Source organism: Amblyomma americanum, chromosome 7 (assembly GCF_052857255.1).
Source record: "Amblyomma americanum isolate KBUSLIRL-KWMA chromosome 7, ASM5285725v1, whole genome shotgun sequence".
In the NCBI taxonomy this organism is placed as follows: Eukaryota; Metazoa; Arthropoda; class Arachnida; order Ixodida; family Ixodidae; genus Amblyomma; species Amblyomma americanum.
The window spans coordinates 126764210-126786514 of NC_135503.1; the positions used below are offsets into that span (position 1 = coordinate 126764210).

At 46.2% G+C, this 22305-nt stretch overlaps 1 protein-coding gene across 6 annotated transcripts in view; it reads right to left on the minus strand.

The window, feature by feature from the left end:
- Scm (Polycomb protein Scm) overlaps nt 1-22305 on the minus strand; it is a 94881-nt gene that overhangs the window by 35368 nt on the left and 37208 nt on the right. For all 6 annotated transcript variants that reach the window (XM_077632927.1, XM_077632925.1, XM_077632926.1 and 3 more), the window contains 4 exons: nt 18915-18985; nt 15955-16131; nt 9984-10130; nt 3106-3349 (listed from right to left, as the gene is read on the minus strand). In XM_077632927.1, the coding sequence (XP_077489053.1) occupies nt 3106-3349; nt 9984-10130; nt 15955-16131; nt 18915-18985 (639 nt within the window). The remainder of the gene's footprint in view (nt 1-3105; nt 3350-9983; nt 10131-15954; nt 16132-18914; nt 18986-22305) is intronic.

Here is a 22305-nt window from a genome sequence, read left to right on the forward strand (position 1 = left end):
AGTGAAAATGCACACTCACTGCAGCTATATGAGGGGCTGCATTTTACAACACTGCATCATCTTTTGATTTGGTCATGACGTCAATCATGACACAAGCAACAGGGGGTGGGAATGGAACGACCGCTCCCAGGTGTGGTAATCCGTGTCACTGAGACCATGCCCCGTCGCACGACCAATGGAGTTTCTTTCCCGAGACAAGATTGGCGTTGATAAAACCTGCCAGGCACATCAAACGCACTGTCATGCCTTGTGTTTTGTCAGCATTTGCATGTCCACACGCGTGCATGGTCTTGGAACGCATTTATGCAAGTAAATGGCATCACGGGTGCTCAACCAGCATGAAGTCGTCCCCAATGGATTTCATCACTGGGAAAAGCAACCAACGGCAGAGGAACAAATGAAGTAAGAATAAAGATGAAATGTTACAAAATACGACCCCCAGAGCTTACACAAATCACAGAGGGGTCCATTTAGAAAATAACTCCTGGCCTGGTTCACAAAAGAGAAGATAGTATTACGCCTTAATTACAAGGATTCGAATGCATGAAGCTTTTAGATAAAGAATGCAGTCTTTTGGTGCTAGCATTCAAAGGGGGATGAGGGTCTTAAAAACTTGATTGTTATTAGTCAACATAACTTGCTGAAACTTGGCATGCAGGCATATTAGAGAATGCTGATTTCACATATGCATTTAGATTTAAAATATCTCACCTGGAAGGACAGTCTAGCCCAGTTATAACGAAGTCCGTGGGAATTTGAGATCACTTTGCTACATCCGCTATTTCAGTATATCTGGAATATGGCAAAAAGACACAAATATGGGCCCTGCACACATTTTGCGAGTGCGGACTCAGGATCGCAGCCTCGATTGTCGTCCAACTGCAAACCGAAATTCTCGCCGAGCTCTGAACTCCCATGTTACATCCGTACAGTGTCAACCGCTGCGATGCCCGCTGGAGAGGTAATGGCTCAGGGGCACAATCAGCATCGTCGCAATCACTGTCGGAGGCGCTGTCCACCACGGTCGCTTCCAGCAATTTCATCAGTCGTCGAGTCCTCCATGGCAACAAGGTCGTCAGCGGCGAAAACAAAGTCCGTGTGGTCCAGACGCAAAGGAGGCACAAGGTCCAACCCGCTAGCGGACTTCCAGAACTGATCCCAGCAGACTGTCATGGTGGCGCCATCAGCTGTTGCGGCAATGTCAACCGTGGAAGCTTCGTCACCAGCTGGCGCCACGTCCGCGCTGCTGCTTCGGAAGAAGCCAGCTTTCTCAAAGCAGTGGACGATTGTCAAGCCATGCGGTTGCTAGGCTTTGCCAATGACCAACAAATCTTGCCTGTCAAAACCATCCATGTTTGCGCAGATCACCACCATGATCCGGTTTTTGCTAGCTTTTTCTCCCATGCCGCGAGAGTCTTCAATGGCAATAGTTGGAAGAACAGTCCCGTTTCATCAGCGCTGTAGATGTCTTTGTCGGAATGTGCAAGAATTCGATTGTGATTCTTGGCCATCCAGTGCTAAAGTGATCCCTCATCAACGGATACTGCCTCCCCAACGATGTTTTTACATGTAATGTGCCTCTCCTCGAACCGCTGCAGCCACCCATTGCAGTCTTTGTGCCCGAGAGCGAAGCCCAAGTCCTTGGCCTTTGCCAGCATGATGGGTCCATTGAGCGGGACGTCCTTTGATCGCGCATCTAAGAACCACTTGTGAAGTATGGCTTCTACATCACCATATGTGTCAGAGTCGGTTCCAAGAAAGGAGATAATGGAGTAGGTCCGTTGCCTAAAAATTGTCCAGGTGAAGTCAGGGGTCATGAGATGTCGAGATATCAATTCAAGAACAGCAATAGACAAGTCAACTGCTCTCCACATCATGAAAAAAAAATTATCGTCTTTTTTACTTTCTTTTTTCTCCAACAATGCAGGAAAGCAACCTTTCGCTTACTGAGAGAGCAGACAATGCCATGAAGGCTGACGTCAGTCAAGTTTTGCCCTTATTTTTGCGCAGAAATTTGCCTCAGAGGCGTAAAAATGTTCCGATAGATTATTTTTCAGTTGGTACGAAATCTCCTCGCCATATACGCCGAAGCACTTTTATTTGCTTCGTTAAAACCAGACCAAATTGTATTGAAAATGCAAAAATGGGAATGGAAAATTGAAATTCCTTCGTTATAACAGCTATTTCGCAATAAATGGCTTTGCTTTAACAGGGCTAGACTTTATATAGCAAAAAAACATTCTATAATTACGTCATTTTTTATGGGTCTTTATGATAATTTCTCAGTTAAAAAGACTTTTTTTAATAATATGTAGACATTTCACAAGGTCCACCGCATATTCTAAAGATGTCCTTTTTCCTTTAAACATGATAAATTAGCAAATGGGCCAAGTGTGGGCCACATCATTTTTTCTTTCAGACTTTGTTATCAGCTTTAGGATGTGCAGTGGGCCTTTGCAAATGTCTGCATATTTTTAAAAAGCTTTTTTAACTGAGAGAAAGGCCCGTAAGAAAAAGACCCGAGAAACTGAGAAAAAACAGACAGAGAAACTAAGAAAAAGGCCAGTAAGAAATGGCCTAATTAGGGTATGTTACTTTGACATAGATTTCCTTCCAGATGAGATTTTTGAAATCTAAATGCTTAAGCATGCGCGAATATTCGATAAGTTCGAATATTCGGTCGAATAGTAAAGTATTCGATATTCTATTCAATCTGAAAGTTCGGTATTCCAAATCTAGAAGTACAGTAAAATCTCGTTGAGACTTTTTTACGTTCCAGAATGTTTTTAATATTTTTTCTCCAAGAGATATTGTGTTCTCAAAAAAATTTTTCTTACTATTCAAAACTTTTTTTTTGTGTTTGCTATTTTTTTTTCACAATATTCACATCAAGTAATTGTGTTGAAACAAATGTCAGCAAAAAAAAAAAAACATTTTATTGTAATCATTTTCATGCAAATTTCGCATTTTTACACCTTGCATATTTTGCAGCAACATATCAAGAACCGTCACTTTTCCCATGGTAACGAAAGAGTAAGCTCTAACTTAAAAACGTGGACATAGCTCACGAAGGGTTCAGCCACCGTGGATGATGATGTGCCTCACCTTTGTTGCCAGGCGGCTGCAGAGGGTGCCCGCTGAGGCGGCACCAGCCGACGGGGAAGATGTCGCGTGAGTCGAAGCGGCACCAGTAGTCAAACGCCCCACGCCAGCCATCAAAGGTGACGAAGAGCATGTCGTCCTTGACAGCACCCACTGTGGCCGGGCAGATGAGATGCGGGTTCTTGCGGTCCAGCGCTTCCAGTTTCATGCCCACCTTGAACTCATTGCTTCGCGGGCTGGGCGGCTCCTGCAGCGTAGCAGAGATAGCACACAGCTTAAAGGCATTTGTATCTGTGTAATTAAGGTTCTGTATTTGCAGCCCCACCACTGCCGCATTAAACAGCGCAACAAGGACAAAGACAAAGGACACACATCATCATCAATTTACAATGTTTCCTTTTTGACCAAACACTTGCACAGTGCTTTAAAGAAATGAAAGGCAAAAGAAAGAAGAATGAGGAAGAACTATGGGAAAAAGAACACACAGCGCAGAAGAACAAAAATGTGTAACATCATCAAGAACAAGAAGACATTCGAGAAGGTCCCAAAATATCCCACGACTTTCCCCTTCAGGAAAAAAAATTACACTATCGTCAGCAACAGCCCCTTGTATGTTCCCATGTACAGAAAAACTTCGGTGATACAAACGTGGCCAATACAAATGTCACTATGACAAATTTGTAAAATTCCCTGGACGAAACGAGTTGTGTACAATGTGCAAAATTTAGGGTGTTCCAAATCCTCTTGCACCAATACAGATGATACAAATTGCAGGAGTTGTGACAGCACATGCAAACAGCTCTGCCCACACATCACCAACACCGTGGTGCACTGTACAGTACACATACAGTATACACCAAGGGCACTGAGCAGTGTCGCATGGCTGTAAATAATTTGTCTGGCGTAACAGAGTTTCATGAACACATTTTCCATGCTTAAGGCCCCCCCAATTCTCTGCGACGGAAAATTAAATTCCGTGAACTGAGAAAAAAAGAATCACCAATTTTCTCTGAGCACATTAATGATGTGGCCTTTCGCACAGGACGGTCACTCCTTGCCTCACTGCTTCATGTTTTGTGCTGCACAGTTCTATACCTGTTCACCCTTTTTTCTCTTGTCTACTGGCTGTCGCTCTTTCATTGCCTTAACTGTCCACTCCCTCTTCTTTCAACGTTTGCGGAAACTGTTTCTCGTCACTGCATACCGCATATTTCACCTCGACAAACAAAGGTCGTCAAGAAGTTCGCTTTTCCTCACAGCCCACAAGCCTGCCGGTTGAGCTCCATAAGAGTATCTAAAAAGGGGAAAAAAAAACGTTGAGGGGTTCAACGCTGCTGAACCGAATGTCGAGCGATAGCTCCGGTGGCAAAGACCCAACGTTGGTTTAAATGTTTCATTATTACCTTCCCCGGCTGGGAGCTTTGGCTGTGGCCGACCGGACATTGCATCGAACACAACCAGCGTTCCGTTGAAAGCATCAAAGTACACCGGCGTTCTATGCCGAACCCACTTATATGCCCTGTGCAAGCGATGCTGGCAAACGCTTTCCTGGTCCGCTTGGTCAAGGTGTGCAACGTCACAGAGGGAGTACGCAGCGTGCCTGGGATGCCTCCTATCCTCCTCTCCGCAACGCGGCAATGCAGCGCGCATCTGCTGGTATGCCACTACCCTCCTCCTCTCAGCGGCACGCGCTGCGTACGTGACTAGAAACATATGTGGCTCTTTAGAGGTCAAATTACGGAGACAGAGGTCATTCGCTGAAACTCACCTAAGAGGGCTCATGATACGAGTAGAGCTATCGCTCTAAAAAAAAAATTGCGCTACATTTGTAGCTTGGTTCAAAATATAATGCAATGTGCTTTCTGCAGCAGACAATTTAAAGATAATACAGTAAAACCTCGCAATAGTAAACTCTGATATAGTAAAAACTCATATATAGTAAAGTGAAACTACAGTCCCATTCCGCCTCCCATACAGGACTGTACACTTTTTTTTTGTTATAGTAAAGATTATAGTAAAGAGCATCTGGCCATGGCGACATACATCCTCCGAAAAGATGCCAACACGGCATGCGCGAGGCTGACATTAGGAGGCAAATACATACCAAAGACGATAAAATGGTGTTTCTTTTAGATAGCTTACCCACTAAGCTCGGGAACTGCGAGGAGAAGCAGACTTCTTCAAATCCATAGGGCTGTGATGCAAAGCGTGCAGCGCGTTATAGCTCCGCAAGAGGAAATATGGTGCTCTTTAAAAAGATAGCTTCACCACCAAGCTCAGGAGTTGTGAGGAGAAGCCAACTGCTTCAAATCCTTAGGCAAAGCGAGCAGCATGCATTAAAAAAAAAGTAAAGCTGGCTATGAAAGCAGAAAGGAGGAGGCGTGTGTCGGTGAAAAAGAAAAGACAGTAAAAATGCAGTGAAGAGTAGGGAAGGGAAGAAAAGTGCAGACATTTGCAGCATGGCAGCACGAAGCACAGGGAAGGGGCAGCAAGAAACAGGCACGGCGGCATGGTGTGACCGGTACCGCCGCGCCTCGACTGCGTGGCATGTTTAACTATTGCTTCTGAAAAGACACTGAGGCTGTGGAAAATGATGCCGTGGTCATGCAAAACTTTTTGTTTTCACATGAACTCAAACTCGTGTTATATTTGTAAATGTAAACAAGATCAAAACTTGATAACATGAAATTTGATAACTCAGAATAAATAATTATCACATAAAGGGTCAATAAGAGCAAGATAGACGGTATTTGTGAGAGTTTCTTCTATAAACCAAGACGGATAACATCACCGCTTGTTTATCTTTTAAGGAGAGCTCCTGCTAGAGGGATTGGGGGCGGGAAGGGGGGGGGGCTGCAGGCTCGGAAAACTTGGCAGAGCACCAAGACGTTACGTGCTCTAAGCTAAGGCTTAAACATTCGCATTAAGCACTCTTAGTAAAACCTCGAGTAAAAAAATTACAGGACTGCACTTAAGTCTGCTTATGATCGCAAATGCGAAAGCCTTTCCCTGTCCTCTTTATCCCTCCATTTTTTTATTTTATTGTTTTCGATTTCATTTTTACATTTTATTTTTGCTATTTTTATTTTACCTTTTGTTTTTATATTTTTAATTCCTGCTTTTTATTTGCTTAATCAACCTTTAACTTTTTGTTTTACCGTATTTACACGATTGTAAGTCGACCCTTTTTTTGAAATTTAAAATTCCGAAGTGGGGGGGGGGGGGGGTTCGACTTACAATCGAAACGAAACCTTGAACTGCCAATAAAAGCAAGAAAAACAATCTATCAGGGACGCTACTGCGATGTTAGAAGTTTTTGTTTGTTTTACGGCTCCAAGCGTAGCATTCAGGTATTCCGCGAGCTTTTTGGCCAGGATTTTTCATTTTTTATTTTTACTGCACACACCGTTACCCACCGCGATGGTTCAGTGCTACTGAACAGGATACCCGGGTTAGAACCCGACCGCGGCGGCAGCGTTTCGATAGAAGCAAAACGCAAAGGCGCCCGTGTGCTGTGCGATGTCAGTACAGCAGGTTAAAGATCCCCAGGTGGTCGAAATTATTCGGGAGCCCTTCACTACGGCACCTCGTTCTTCCTTTCTTCTTTCACTCCCTCCTTTATCTCTTCCCTTGCAACTGGGTTTCCGCCGATATTTGAGACAAATACTGCGCCACTTCCTTTCCCCCAAAACCAATTTCATTACATTTCACTCGCGGGAAGGGCCGCTGTCCCGCTGTTCCAATCGCGGAGTCTGTGCCAGCGCCCGGGAGTGTCGCTAGCTGATGGAAGAGCCGCTATTTCAGTTGGTTGCGCAATACGTAACAGCTGCGCTTCTGGGGAATGCCGATGTTTGCTGGAAGAGCCGACGCCCCGACACCGATCACTCTTTGTTTGGTGGGGCTTGAAGTTGGTGCTTTTGACTCGACTGCCGGCCGCGTGCTTCGCCATGAGCTCTCCAGGTTCAAAAAGCATTCGGCGCATATTCACTGCAGCGTTCAAGAGGGAGGCCATCATTTACGCCGAAGAAACCAACAACTGCGCGGCGGGCCGCAAGTTCGACGTTTCTGAATGGTTGGTGCGGGAGTGGCGGAAGCAGCGAAACAAAATTTTCGATTGCGACTCCAAGCGAAGAAGTTTCTGCGGGCCGAAGTCGGGATGCTTTCTGGAGCTGGACGTCAAGCTTGCAGCGTATGTCACCGAAATACGTGATCGGTCCCTTCCAGTGACATGCGAAATGATCACGCAACAAGCCCGGGTCTTTGCTGCGGAAGCTGGAATACTCCGAACAGACTTCAATGCCAGCGTTTGGGCTTCGAAATTTATGAAGAGGGCTGGCTTCTCTCTTCGTCGGCGTACTAGTGTATGCCAGAAGCTGCCTGCTGCTTACGAGGAGAAAGTTCTCGCCTTCCATAGGCACTACCTCAAGCTCCGCGACTCGCGGCGATACCTGCTCGGCCAAATCGGCAATGCGGAGCAGACTCCCGTCTACTTCGACGTGACGAGCAACACAACAGTGAGCGTGAGGGGAGCTTGCGAGGTTAAGCTTCTCACGACAGGAAACGAGAAACTTCGGTTCACTGTTATGCTATCATGCTTGGCAGATGGCACAAAGCTCCGACCATACATCGTCTTCAAAAGAAAAACTATGCCAAAGGAAATGTTCCCGAAAGGTGCGATTGTGCGAGTGAACGAAAAAGGCTTTATGACGGACGACTTAGTTATTGATCGGTACCGTCGGGTGTGGCTTTTGAGGCCAGGGGCATCCCTCAAAAATCGCAATCCGAACCTCCTCGTGCTGGACTCACTTCGCGGCCACCTTACCGCGGAAGTGAAGGCTGAGTTCCGAAAAGAAGATACAGATATGCTTGTGGTTCCCGGCAGTCTGACGGGGCAGCTGCAGCCGCTAGACATTGGCGTTAACAAACCATTCAAGGACTTGCTCCGGCGTGAGTACAACGAGTGGCTGGCGGCAGAAGGGCGGGAACTTACGCTAACGGGGCGCGTGAAGAGAGCCTCCCTGGCGGCTGTGTGCGGGTGGGTGATTTCCGCTTGGGCAGCCGTTCCACACGATGTCATGCTGCGGTCATTTAGGAAGTGCGGGCTTTCCATGGAGGACGATCTGCTGTGGGATCGCAGCGGCGACGACGACGACGACGACAGCAGTGTACCGCTGAAGATGACTCAAGTGAGGATGAATAGCCCATCTAGGCAATAAATTTTCGTTTTTGAAGCGCTCGACAGGCGTTTTTTTTTTTCGGACATGCGATTGGGGGGGTCGACTTACATTCGCGTCAACTTTTTTTTTTTTTTTCAGACATGCGATTTGGGGGGTCGACTTACATTCGAGTCAACTTACAATCTTGTAAATACGGTATTTACCGCACAATTTATGATTGACAGTTCGTGCGGACAACTTCCGTCTACAACTTCCGTCCATGCCACTCATGAGCCAAGAAAGGCTTACATCTTAAAACGCGCATCTGACCTTCAGGGCCAGTGTTCAGCCTGTTTGCGTCATCTTGCCGCTGCGGTGCCGCCGGCTACCACAAAATTGTCAGATTGCGTCAAAGTGATCGATACTAAACACCAGCGGCACGAACGCGTCTGACCGCGTGCATTTGTTGATAACGAAAGGACAGGCGGAGGTATGATATAAAATTTCGACCCTTCAAAAAAAACTTTTGGAACTTTTTCCTGCATAACGAATCCTCCCCACAAACTGATGTCAACTGTTCTGGAAACAAAGTGAGTTTATTACGCGAGAATATATGGTAGTAAAGACCCTGATATAGTAAAGATTTTTGTTGGTCCGAGTCACTTTACTATAGAGGGGTTCTACTGTACTGCTTTCAACAAGGGCCGGTATTATGACTCTTCCACAAAGTGTCTGAGCACACTGTTGCCAGAGCCGCAGCATTTGATGTGCCAGCTTGCTTGAACAAATGGAGGGAACAGGCATGCAAAAGCATCAGCAGAACTTCATCTGTTATAGAGTGACTCTCAGAGAGTACAGTCTAATCAGAGTCCTATCATTCACAAAAACAATATAAAAAAAGGAATGCTGCTGCTAACACAAAATTCTACAAAAAGTGTTAAAATACAAGATTTTTTACATTCACAATTACAGAAATTTCAGGCGATACGAATACTTTCCATGGCCACTATGAGGTTCGTATTAGTGAGACTGTATTGTATTTAACCATGCCCTGTTATGGGAATTGCAGTGACTGCACTGCACGCCAATATTTGGTGCACAAGGTAAAAGAAAGCAATAATGGGAAAGCGCGCAAAACGTAGTGGGTAAGGTACATGCCTGTAGGTCACCCAAGTGTAGGCCTCATTTGTTTCCTCTGAACAAAGAAAAGGTGGGTTTCTCATCACTGCTACATTTCAAGATACTTCAACAATGCTCAATGTTCGCCAACAGTGCAGTTCTAATGAAAGCCTACATCGAGCACTGTCTTACCCACTACAAAACCTGATCCGTCTAAACATTCACACCATCAGATTCAGTGAGCTTTGAAAATTAGCGAACGCCTATACAATCCGCAGCCTGGGTCGTGATAGCACAAGGAGCCCGTCAAGGCATTGTTGGAACACTGCCATTTCAGTCATGTCACTTCCAGTAGTCACTTCCGGTCATCAGTTCAGTGAGTAGAGTCACTTCCGGTTAGATAATGTCATGTGGGGACATCATGCTGACTCAGTCATGACAAATCATCCTATGAGATGTCATCAGGTGTGACACAAGACGGCGTCTACGCCATATGCCCGACGAACTCCTTATGCTCTCGCATAAGTAAGAAGTAAATTGAGCAAGTCAAGCCCCTCCACAAACAATGCTATGTACTAGGCATGCACACAGAGCACATGGACATACCGGCTTGAAGTACGACTCGTCGGCAATGTCCGCCTTGTTGAGGGTCTTGAGTAGGAACATTGGCCAAGAGGAGGCGTTCATGCGGAAGCCCAGCGGAGGCTGCAGCATGCCACCAACCCGTTCACAGTGCCCGATAGGCTTCACCTCCTGCACAAGTATGTTCCACGACAGGTTCAAGGACCACAAACTGAACCAGAAACAGTGCGGCAGTGCATGCTTTCTCCATGGGATGCAACAAGCAGAGACACCAAAAAAGCTTAAAACAGGGCTAGCTGATGCGACTGTGTGGCTTTATAACTGTGGTGGCAAAAAAAACGAGCCAAGATGAGAGGGCAATACATACATTTGGGCTAAGCACAGCTTGCAACTAAAGGTTTTAATGTGTGGCCACTTGATTTTATGCATGTAGTGAATGAAAAAAAATGCAAGTTGCTTAGCTCAGCTATGCCAGGATGTACGCAGCAAGAGGCACGCTTCCCTGGATGAGCTTGCTGTGGGCCCTGTATGCTTAGCAATGAGAGACATTGGGCTCCATCTCGGCGGCTATGCGACATTTATTATGCTTGGCAGACTGGCATCTCCGTTTGGCAAGCTATTCCTTTCTGTTCGGGTGTCTCCACTGCTCTCTTCGCCTTCTTACGCTCATTCTCTCTTTGCTGAGTAGCTGAGTGCCAGGCGACAACCTCAGGATCGGAAGAGTTAATCTTCTCTTGTCTATACCGCCATTTAGCAGCCGCTGGCCTTTGTGCATGCATGTCAAACAACGTTGTGATACAGCCGCCCATTATATCTCCGCCTTTTATACGCAATGCTACGCATGCGATGCGCAGTTCGGGTAATAGAGCAACGTGCGGTGAGGCGGCGACGAAGCGCGCGGCGCACCTGTGGGGTCTCTCTGGTTACCATGCTATCCGCGCATGCGCACAACTACTCATCCAAGTGACGAAAACGGAGCGCGCGGCCGCGGCACACTGCATGTGCTGCTCCTCTCCGGTTGCCATGGTAACGGCGCATGCGCACAACTGGCCTCTCCCAGCCACCGTGAAATGCACAACTGGTAGCCAAGTGTAGCTCTCGCTACAAAAAAAAAGGGGGGTGGGGGGGGTGGGGTTAGGGCCTTTGCATCGAATTTTATCCTTAAGCTTAAGGAAGGAAAACCAACACCCTTCAAAATGTGCACCATGCCCAGATGAAAGCAGAAGGCAAGATGCCACAAAACAACTAGCAGCCAACATGCCCAGTGAGTTGCTATACCCTCACAACACAGTTGTCACTCTGCAAGCAGTATGTCTGCCTCCTCACGAGTCGCGCAGAACCTTGACAAATGCATGTTCACACAGACAGCCCACCAAGGACCAGCCAAGGAGGAGAAGGCAAATGAAGGGGAAGCCAAGAAATTTGTGTGTTCCAATCACAGTGCAAGAACAAGAACACTCCGCCCGACAGCACACCCCGATCTTGTTCAACACTCGAGCCTCTTCAATGTCGACAAATGGCGCCACGACAAACGGGCCTATGAAGCTTAAGAGCTGCTGCGGTTGTTCTGCAGGTCTTGCAGAACCGCTCAGTGCTGTGGCGTGTTATGTGTGCTTGTTCAAGTGCAACAAGGCACAGAAGGATTACAACTGTTATCAACACCGAGTCATTTTACACTACATAGTGTTTCTACTAGCTGGGACTACATGAATCGGTGGAACAGCCTTCAGAGATTGTTATCGAAATGTATTTATTGCAAGTGTTTTTGGTTCATCTGTATGACTGCTGAGCAGATGGTCAGCTTTACCACTTTTTAAGGGGATCTGAAACACCTTCTGAGAGTACATCAACTTGCCCAAAAACTGCATTGTGTTGTCAAACAATGCACTTCTACCACATGCAGCAGAGAACCCACAATCTCGTGTAAAAGTTGGCAAGCCCTTTTCAGCGATTTTTTCATGCTCACACCCTCCTCTGTCGCATGGCTACTGCGTATACCAGTTTTCAGAGATGGCTATTGGTTAGATTCGTTCAGACGTCAGGCAGCTACCATGGCCGCAGCCAATAAACGGCGTAGCTCTGCCATGTCAGAAAGCTCCGCCCCCGGCGGTGAGGCCAGCGGAGGACTGCTGACCTTTCAGCTTGCCAGAAGTGACAGAGGAGAGGGAAACGTGCGAAGACCATGAAATTCAAATTTTAACTACAGATAACTTGGCTTCTACAAAGCGCATCAAAAAAATTCTTACTGGAGGATATTCGTGAAAGGGCATACTTTAATATCACAATGGTACCACAACTTCATTAGAGCACCTTTCAGAGCCCCCTTAACGACAAATGGTGCCACATTTGGACCAAGAGCCTACATGTACATTCAAACATTGCTTGAGCAGTGTAATCTGCGCCGATGCTGCAAGATGAGGTATAGAGAACATGGTTCATTTCGGCCGCCTCGGGTTCTGTAATATGCGCAAACATCTCAACGGCATTTCCGCATTTTGCACACATAAGGAATACTGCCTGCACAGCCAGGAATCGAACGTGTGCTCTCGCGCTGGGTAGCAGAATGCCCCCGCAACTACATGCGAGCGAATGTGAACCAAGAATGCATTTGCAACCTTTCAGTGGCTAGTGCAGTGAATTTTTAGCTAAGCGACGGGAAAATGATTTGATATTGCCCCTGGCATTCCTTCCCCGAAGCTCATCTTTTGCGTCAACACTTACAATGCTGAGCGGTTGACCATCTCAAGGAAAGATTAAGGTGCACGCGAAGAGACAAAATGCCTATGCGGCTGTAAACTGGACTTGGTGAACGTTAGTTCAGAAGAGTTGCAGTAGGGCTGCTAAAATGACTATGTTGCCCACAACATTGCACTGCTAAGAAATTCTCAACCGAGAGTTCGAAAGGTGTGCAGATTATGCAGCTGCATATTTGTTATAAATGTTGCTGCCACAGTCTCAGCTTTTCATAAGATTGCATTTTGTGGCACCAAAATGCACAGTGGGTGCAAACAGCTGGAGGCCATGAGATCACTGAGAAAAATAGCTCCGCTACCATGACATTTTGCACCTAGTGTGCCATGTAGGCAGTTCTTCAAAAAGTGAAGTCATCCACATAGACAATGAAGGGTCCAGACCAACATTAGTAGGCCAAATTATTTTATTCGCTGGCCTCATTAACTCCAGACTTTTCAACCCGGGAGAACATCAGTGGGTAAAACGCTTGGCTACTGAGCCAGAGGACCCAGGCTCAATCCCGGCTGCAGCGGCCACACTTCAATGGAGATGAAGCACAAAAGGCTGTGTGCTATGCGATGTCAGCACACATTAAAGAATACCAGGTGGTCTAACAATAATCCAGAGCCCTCCACCGCAGCCTAAAGTGGCACTGCCAAGAGATATGATTTTGTGCATTCACAAGATTATTCACAAAATACATTCAATCACAGCTTGATGGGCTATTGTCGCATAGCCAGGAGCCCAGATTCTGACAATCAGTGCATCCGTCTACAGTAAAAGCTCGTTAATTTGAACTTCAACGGACCGGAAAAAAAGTTTGAATTATCCAATGTTTGAATTATCAAATGGCCTCGAAAAAACTGACAAGAACCATTAGCATTATGGTATACATACCGTATTTACTCGTGTAACGAACCCACTCGCATAATGAACCCACCCACCCCTGATCTTTGTCTCAGAATTTGAAAAAAAAAAAAAAGGCGTCAGTTGTAAATGCTTCCCTCCGGTTCGCACCGTCACCTCATTTCTTGTCAGTGCGCCAAGATGCTGCGCAGCGATAACATCACGGTGTGTTTACCTTTTGACGTTAGCTCTAGCAAGGACGAGAAGCGAACTTTGCAGAGTGCCAGCGCTTGTTCGGATGTGCAAGGCTCGTTTTCAGTATGCTCGCCTTATGGGCGATCCACATGGAGAGAACTGGCGCTGCGGATTTTGAGCGGCGCGGCGGAATGCCGATGCACCGCCGTCTTGCAGCACAAGTGGCGGGAAACGGGCGGCTGCCGCCAGGATTTAGAAACGGCGTGTTTCCATATGCTTAGTAAATAGTAAAATGCTGAAAAGAACAGCTGTGCATTTACAAATTAAGCTATTGTTTATTCAATGATGACAAAGAGGACGAATTATTCTTTGTGACCTGTTTCCAAACCAAAATAGTTAACCTGTTAGAACCTCCCGCGCTTCCTGAAGTCAACCGACGCGTAGTGGCTAAGCCTAGCAGCTTTGAAAATCCAGAAGCATTTTGAAAATCTGGTGCGTTTCATCGCAAAAATTTTGTGCTGCGGGCATCTTCAGACAAAGCGAAAGCTTCATGCGACTTTTGTTTGCTGTGAACATAAGGCACAGTGTAGCGGCAACGACGAGTTCGTAGTGACGCGAGAGGCCGCTTCGGCAGGTGCAGCCATGTTGTAGATGCAGGCGGAAGTCGGACGCATTAGCGCCCCGATTGGTCCGCGCTGACAGCCCACGCTGGCCGCTTCTGGCCAGCGGCTGACCGCCGGCCGATGCTGAAAGCCGGCATCGTAATCAAAGTTTTTCGCACGTGATTTGTAGTGCCTGTCTGAAGTCCTAGCCTTTCATGGGCGTTGGCTGAGACCGCGCTGACAGCACTTATCCATATTTCCGAATGAACAGGGCTCAAATTAACGAGTATTTAGTTGCGAGTTTCGGAGGCTGCGCGGAACGGAGGGTAGGCAGCCGCCACCACGGCTGCCAACCCCTACCCTCCAGCACCGCCGGCCGCCGCGCCGGTGATGGCGCCATTTAGGCTTTACCCTCTTCCACTGTCTTATCTGGTTCCACCTTCTGTCCCAGTTTAGGACGTGCGCAGCCCGCTAACTATGCGGAGGTGCTTTCTTTTATTTTTTTGGCCACGTGCTGTGTGCCAAGCCGCACAGATGCGGCAGCGCGTAGTTCGAAATATCCATAGCGGAACCGACTCGCTTTCGAATTAACGGGCCTTTTTATACACAGATCTCTATGGAGCTTGGCTGGACCAAATAGTTCGAATTATACGAAAATTCGAATTATCGAGGTTCGAATTAACAAGCTTTTACTGTACTTGGATGACAAATACATAGACTTCTCAGAAACACACGCCCACTAAATGACCAACTCATAACTGCATAACAGACATAGTCACTTGTTTGCAATATCCAATATGCTCTGGGGATTACCTGGCACCACAGTTCCAGGCCAGCATGCTTTGATGGAGCTTTAAAAGTGGCACTCAATCTGCGCAAATCTAGTACCCGAGCTGCAGTTCGGCACAAAGCACTTGCTACCCATAATTGCGTCGAGTAGGCTTCTGGACTTGGCTGGACCATGCAGATGTGCGTGGTCCAGCCACGGCCAGCCATGATGACCATCCACGGGCTCAGCCCAGGCCATCACGGGAGCTTGTACAATTATCATCGTGGGTAGTACCAAACCGTGACACAAATGCCAAGTTCTGAGCTTAACTTCTCTATGAGTGGTGCCCACCACAAGGTAGAAACGGAGCACGTAGCGTTCATGCACCGAGATACACCCTGGCAGCTGAGAACACCGCTGAAAGCCAGACACGCTGCTTCACTGCATTTCTCACTCCACAATTGATAAGCCCGCAAGGTGCAGCAGTCCGTGCATGAACTAGAGCATGAACACTACCTGTGCGTGCTCTCTAACGCGGTGAGTGTCAACGCCTAAATGCTCTATTCTTACACCATGGTTCCAATGAGGCCACTTTTAAAGCACTGACAAGGCATCTACTGTTTTCACAGCCTTCACTTTGGCATACAAATAGATCAATCTCTGACACACTTCACAACATTTTTCACGACAGCAGGGATGGCAAGGGGGCCAGCATCCCTATAACTAACAGCCATATCTGCATGGAAATCCCTTAATCCGAGGTCCATAACATGCATTTCCACAATGGTTCTGAAGACATGAGCAAAGGCCTATGTGCTGCCCTGCTCTCCATCCGCAGGCCCGGACCCACCTCAGAGTCAACCAGGCGCCAGAAGTCGTTCTTGTTGTCGCCCCCATCGAGGCGGAGCCGCAGCCGGGGTCCCTGGATGCCCACCACTGTGGCGATGCAGGTGGAGGTCACATTGCGGGGGTCCTGTGCCTCCAGCTTCATGCCCGCACAAAACTCGTTCTTGGGTGGCACCGGGTTCTGCGAGCCCAAAATAACAAGATGGGGAAGGAGGCACACTCAGCATACGTTCAAGCACTTCTGGCCTTCTCGTGTCGTTATCAGTCTAGCTCTGTCCACTGCAAGACAAAGGCCTCATCTACTGACTATCTTGCTCCAGCTGCAGACTTTTTTTTGAGTTAAGGGAAGTGACAATGAGGGGCTCGTCTGACGTATATATGAAGGAAGCCAACAGCCACTGACACCAAGGTGCACAGGGGAATGTTTTCTGTTTTTTTTTTTTCAATTTGTGGATCTGACCGATGGGAGAATAATGCTGTGATTAATCTGTTGCTTGATGTCATAGGTAGCATAAGAGTGCTCTTGCACAGCTTCCGCCCTGACAGTTCGATGACGTTCCACGTCAAGCTCGTGGTAATACAGGACATACTACATCTGCCGCTATGAACGAGGGTGGCACTGGTGAAAAACTCTCAAGGTTTAGCTACACGCAAACATAAGTACCCCCGAAGGCAGTCGCTGTAGCTCAGTTGGTAGAGCACCGGACGCGAAATTCGGGGTCGTGGGTTCGGATCCCACCGGCGGCATGGTTGCTTTTTTCTTCTGCTTTATTATTAGTGTTTAGGCGACAGATTAATCACAGCATTATTCCCCCATTGATCAACGCCACAAATTAAAAAATAGGAAACATTCCCCTACGCACCTTGGTGTCTGCAGCTGTTGGCGTCCTTCACTTTTTTGAGTTAGCTGGTTTTGAGTAGGACTGTACGCATATTCAAAACTTAGAACAATTCGCAAATAGTGTTTGCAATTCTGTTCGATTCAACTAAATTCGCAGTGCAATTTCACTACTCAAACTATTAACCTCTTAAATGTTCAGGAAATACGAATTCCTTGCTCACCTAACTTGAGGTGAAACATCGTGACATTTCCAAACGGCAGTATCTTGCACTTGTCGCATTAGTTAACTTTGAGCCCCCATGCATAGTGCAGAAAACGGAACACTGCACATCACTGCTTTGTGTTGCGATGCAGTCAACAGATGGCTGTGCCCGCACGTATGTCAGAACAGGTGTGCGCATGCTCGCGGCTCCCAGCTCTGTACCTGCCAGATAATTTGTTGCCACGGCAACACATGCCACATGCATGTCGTATAAGGTGCACCAGCGTAGACAAATGAACTGTAGAAGAACTGCAGATTGGGCTAGTTGGTGTTGATGCATAGCGGTGGTAAGGAAGAAAGAAACTAACCTAGCTAAGCATTGTTTCACGTGCAAATGCACGACGCCGTTTTTTGATGATAATGATGTCCTGTTCGCTCATTCTGACCAGCGCACTAGAAGAGTAGCTGAGGCATTTCATATTATCAGGAAAAGTGAAGGGTGCGTGAGTACGCCATTTGTTACATTATCACTTCGAGAAATCAATATGCTACATAGTGGGTAGCGGTTGTGCAGATGCACTCGTGCTTTTAAAGTGGTTTTTACCATGTACTAGCACTAGGAGTCTTGTTGACATTGCGCATGTGCGCTGTTTTTCGTGTGTGTACGTATATATGACGTGCTTCTTCCTAATAAAAAATCAGGTGTAAGTTCAGCGCTGGTTTGTGTCTCGTCTCTTACTTGGTCTGTGTGTGTTTGCGCTGTTGAACCACCTCTATGTAGACAAATGAGGACATTCAGCTTCTGCGGCTTCCAGAATGAATCTTCGAGCTGACTGCCTTTCCTTACTCGCATTACATGTGGGTGAAAACTTTTTTCCATTTCTGCTATCCCCAAATTACACCTCGTATTATATGCGGGTCTGTGTTATATGTGGGCTTTTACAGTGTAATTGCAAATTCGAAATGAATATAAAAAACTGAGCAAGCCGTTTTAGCTTTGATAGAATTGGCCTAAAAATAAGGAAAATAGCTCTAATACCATTGTCCTCTTTAAAGGGCAGCTGCGTCTCTTTTTCAGAACTCAACAATATACAAGGATTCAAATCTATATATGTAAAGGCTATAGGTAAAATGTGCCAAGTTTTCTTGCACAAGCATCTGTAATGGTGACATAATCAACGATTAAACCTCGGGCTTCCCATAGCATCGAAGGAGTGCGGAGAAGCTCAGTGGTGACAATCAAATTTCTGCTGCCTTCGCCCACAACTAGCTGTGCACCATCGCATGCCGCCAAACAATACTCCACAGGCGCTGCCTGTTTTTTGTTTTTTTTCGTTTAAAGGAAGCGTTTCTGAGCTGTAAATGTACGAGCTCCATAGATGAGACGTCATCACACGCCTGCCCACACGGCACTGTGCGATGTGGAGAAGCCTACACACTGCTAGTTTTAATTGGCGATTAAGTCAGTGTTTCTAATGCTAGCTCAAAAAGATTTTGCATGCTTTACCTGCAAGTTCCACATGTTCAAGCTCGTCGAATTCTAGGGATCTTCAGTTTCACTGTAAAGCTCAAGTGGCTGAGCTGATTGTAGCTATATTAAACCATAGTGAAAGAGAAAAACCTGCCTTTACTTGTGCCTCAGCTCCGAAAATATTTCGAGATGCATTCCAAAGCCGATGATCAGAGGAAAAAAAATCTAGCGCCACATTTGAGCAAACAGGGCAGCTAATAATCACACAGGAAGCCCTGCTCACCAATGTTTTGAACTGCTATATATGCCTCCACTTGACGAATTGAATGAATTAAAATTCAGCTGCCATTACCAGTTCCAAAGCTGTGCACTCACGCTCAGCAGCCAAACGTCACTGACACAGAGCCACCATGGTGGGAGAGCATGGGTGAACAAGAGAAGCCAACTTGCCTGCTTGAAGCATGTTGATGGTGCTGGCTGGGAGTTTGTCTCCTTGAGGTACTCATCCCAGTCAAAGTAGCCTGCAAGATAGCGGTTCACCAGCTTGGACTCTCTCACTCTTTTCCCTCCGCTTTGTAAGGCCAGGGCAATGTTCTCAGAGAAAACAATAGAAAAAAATAAACTGGGCAAAGACACAGCTTTGTCTCACAAGCCTGAAGAATTAGCTACTGTACTATGCCACGCTATATATATAAAGAAGAAGAATTGAAAAATCTGCTGTTCGAACTAATGCTCAAATTCCATGCAAGCACGGAAAAAATTGCACATGAGTGCTCTCACACGGTGGAGCTGGCAAAAAGGTACTTCCATCAACACAGAGTGGTGGTGGGGGGGGCAGGAAAACAAGACCGACAGTCTACCCGACTAAGGTCTCACCTCCTGTAGAGTTGGCAGTGACAATAACTAAGCATTTAATGGCCAAACTGAAAAAGTTGACAATGAGGCCGACTGCTTAGTGCAAAAGCTACTTGCACTTTAATCATTAGTTACATAAAGACTACCCAGTCCCTGTCATAACCAATCGCAACTTTCTGCACTGCACATAGAAAAACAACTGTTACTGAAATTTGTGTTCTGTTTATTGACTGTAATTTCGTTTGCTTTACTTTATTATCAATCGGTATGACTGAACTATATGCATTGTATCTGGTTTGTTTTATTTTTTTTATTTTTACAATGAATGACTTTCAGTGTTTTGTATTGACTACACATTGTTGTGAATGCCATGGGCCGCCCACAAGCGCTTGCGCTTCTGTAGGCGCACGCTACTAACTGCATATACTGCATATATATCTTGCAATAAAGTTCCTGTATGTATGCATGTATGTATGTCCATCATACAGTGGCACCACATGTTAAGCATGCCTTGAGATAGGCCTTTGTTTTGTCATATATGTTAGGAACCTTACAAGATGGCCCATGGCAAAGGCCGCAATGCTGCAAGCTTCCTTGGCACTGGCCTGTGTGGCCAGTTCTTATGGATACTGCCCTCACAATAGGCAAGCCTGCTGTGGCTCTCCCTCTCTCCCGTTCTAGTGACTGCCCGTGGATGCCTAATTACCAGGCCGAGGGAGCAACGCAGTGCTCTGCTCTAGTGTTGTCATGGGTGCTACTCACCATAGCTCTCATACTGGTAGTGGACCTCGCTATGCAACTTAGCCCTGGAGTGGCCTGAAAATTTACTTGGGATTAAGGGCTGCATTTGGTGTGCCATCTGGCAGCCCAAACTGGCACGACAATTCTGTGAGTCTTACAGGCCGCACGCACCCCCCCAATCTCCCTTCCCTTCCCCCAAGGGCTAGGTGCTCTTTTTTTACTTTTGTTGATCCGCTTACATCCCAGGTATCAGAGGAGGACAAGATGCGAGATGCAAAAATGCAGCAGAGAAGCCCCCGACCAGTTTTGCAACACTAGCACAGAAAAACAAGATGAACATTGGTTCTGTCCATTCTTCCAGAGGAAAAGCAGACATGCAGAAAAGGCAAATACGATAAGAAAAACGTGTGAATATACAATATCACAGTGGGATTATGCATGAATAGATTAAGAATGTACAAAGCAATTAAATCCATAAACATTCAGGGCACAGACATCATTTTCTGCTTTATGATTATGATGAATTGTAAAAAAGCAAGAACAGCTTTGGCCAAAGAACACCATGGCAAAAGGTGCTTTTGTCCACACAAGCCAACCTAGTTTCCAAGCATTTCACACCTAAGAAGCCATATATACTCTGTGGTATGTCACATTTCCGTGTGGTATACATACACTATGTGTACGGTATATTCTGATGTAAGCTTCCAACTGCTACCTAAGCAAAACATTTTTTACTTCAAGGGCACTGTGTGATTCGATTCAGAATTTCTCTTATGCCACATATTTCTTAAACAATGACTGAGTGGGTTTAGTGCAATCTATGTTAACGATAAGATAGTCGTTTTTTTCCATGACTAATATGTCAAGGTTTGATACTGTTGTATCAAACACTAAATTACCATAGGTATTATGCAAACAAAAAAATGCATTGTGTAGCAGTAATTTCCCCGCTGTTGGAAAAACATGCTTATTTTGGCCTAGTGTATCTACTGTTACAGTCCACTCTGTACTACTAGGCTTGTTAACAAAATCAAAATAGTCAAGTCCGCTTATAACGAATATGAGCGTCACACGGCGACCATTCGTTATATCCCGAAGTTCGTAGTAAGTGGACCACAGCTTTAAAGACAGTTGCTTGTCAAAACACAAAATTTTTTCTTTGCGAAAAAGCCCGTGACGGACATCTGTTTTTGCAGCGCAGATCCGATGAGGGAGGTTTCCAGTTTATTTAAAGCAGAAGCATGCACTTGCTTGAGAGCAGCACGAAACGAGGCGCACAGTTCGCCGATGATGCTCGGGAAAACATGCCGCGCGCCGGGCGCACAAAGGGGTCGGAGGTAGGTTATCTTGCATTACAGCGCCGGACTTAAGCCATCCGTTCGCTGTAACCGATCAGCAGGGCTTAATGACGTTCATTATACGTGTGATTTTGTGCCATTGAAACAATGTATATTTTGACGGTCGCGCAGGTCTCGTTCGTTATAAGCGAAAGTTCGTCTTAAGTGGGGCCGTTATATGTGGGCTCGACTGTAGTCTCTACGGTACTGAAAGAAGTTAAGGCAGGAATTTTAATTTTATACAACTTCACCGCGCGCAGAATTAAATTTGTGTTGGTTGGTTCATGAGGTTTAACGTCCCAACGTGACTCAGGCTATGAGGGACCCCGTAGTGGAGGGCTCCGGAAATTTCATTCAACTGGCTTTTTTTAACGTGCACAGACATCGCACATTACACAGGCCTCTAGCATTTATTTCGCTTCCATCAAAATGAGACTGCCACAGCCGGGATCGAACCCGCGTCCTTCGGATCAGCAGCCAAACACCATAACCACCGAGCCACCATGGCGGCTAATATATATATGTAGTTTGGCAAGACCTGAGGATCTTTACTGTGAAAAACTACTGCTTTCAGTTTAGTGGTATCAACCTTGAGACAGCTTCCCCACGGCCAAGCGAATAGACTATAAAGAATCATTTGCCATTCTAGTTAATTACAAGAGAAAAAAATTTAAAAATCTGCCAATACCAGTGTACAATGCACATTATAAATTTTGCCTACGTACATGCTAAAAATCAGTAGCACAAGAATACCTCCCTAAGGTACATCATAATTATTTAGTTGTAAGGCAGCAAATACTCATTCGCATCACCCATGCGTAGCCATACAGCTACAAAGGAAAGCTATACATCTTCCACAAAGGCTTCGTAGTTCAAGAAAAATTCATCCTGGTCTAGGGTTCAAACCT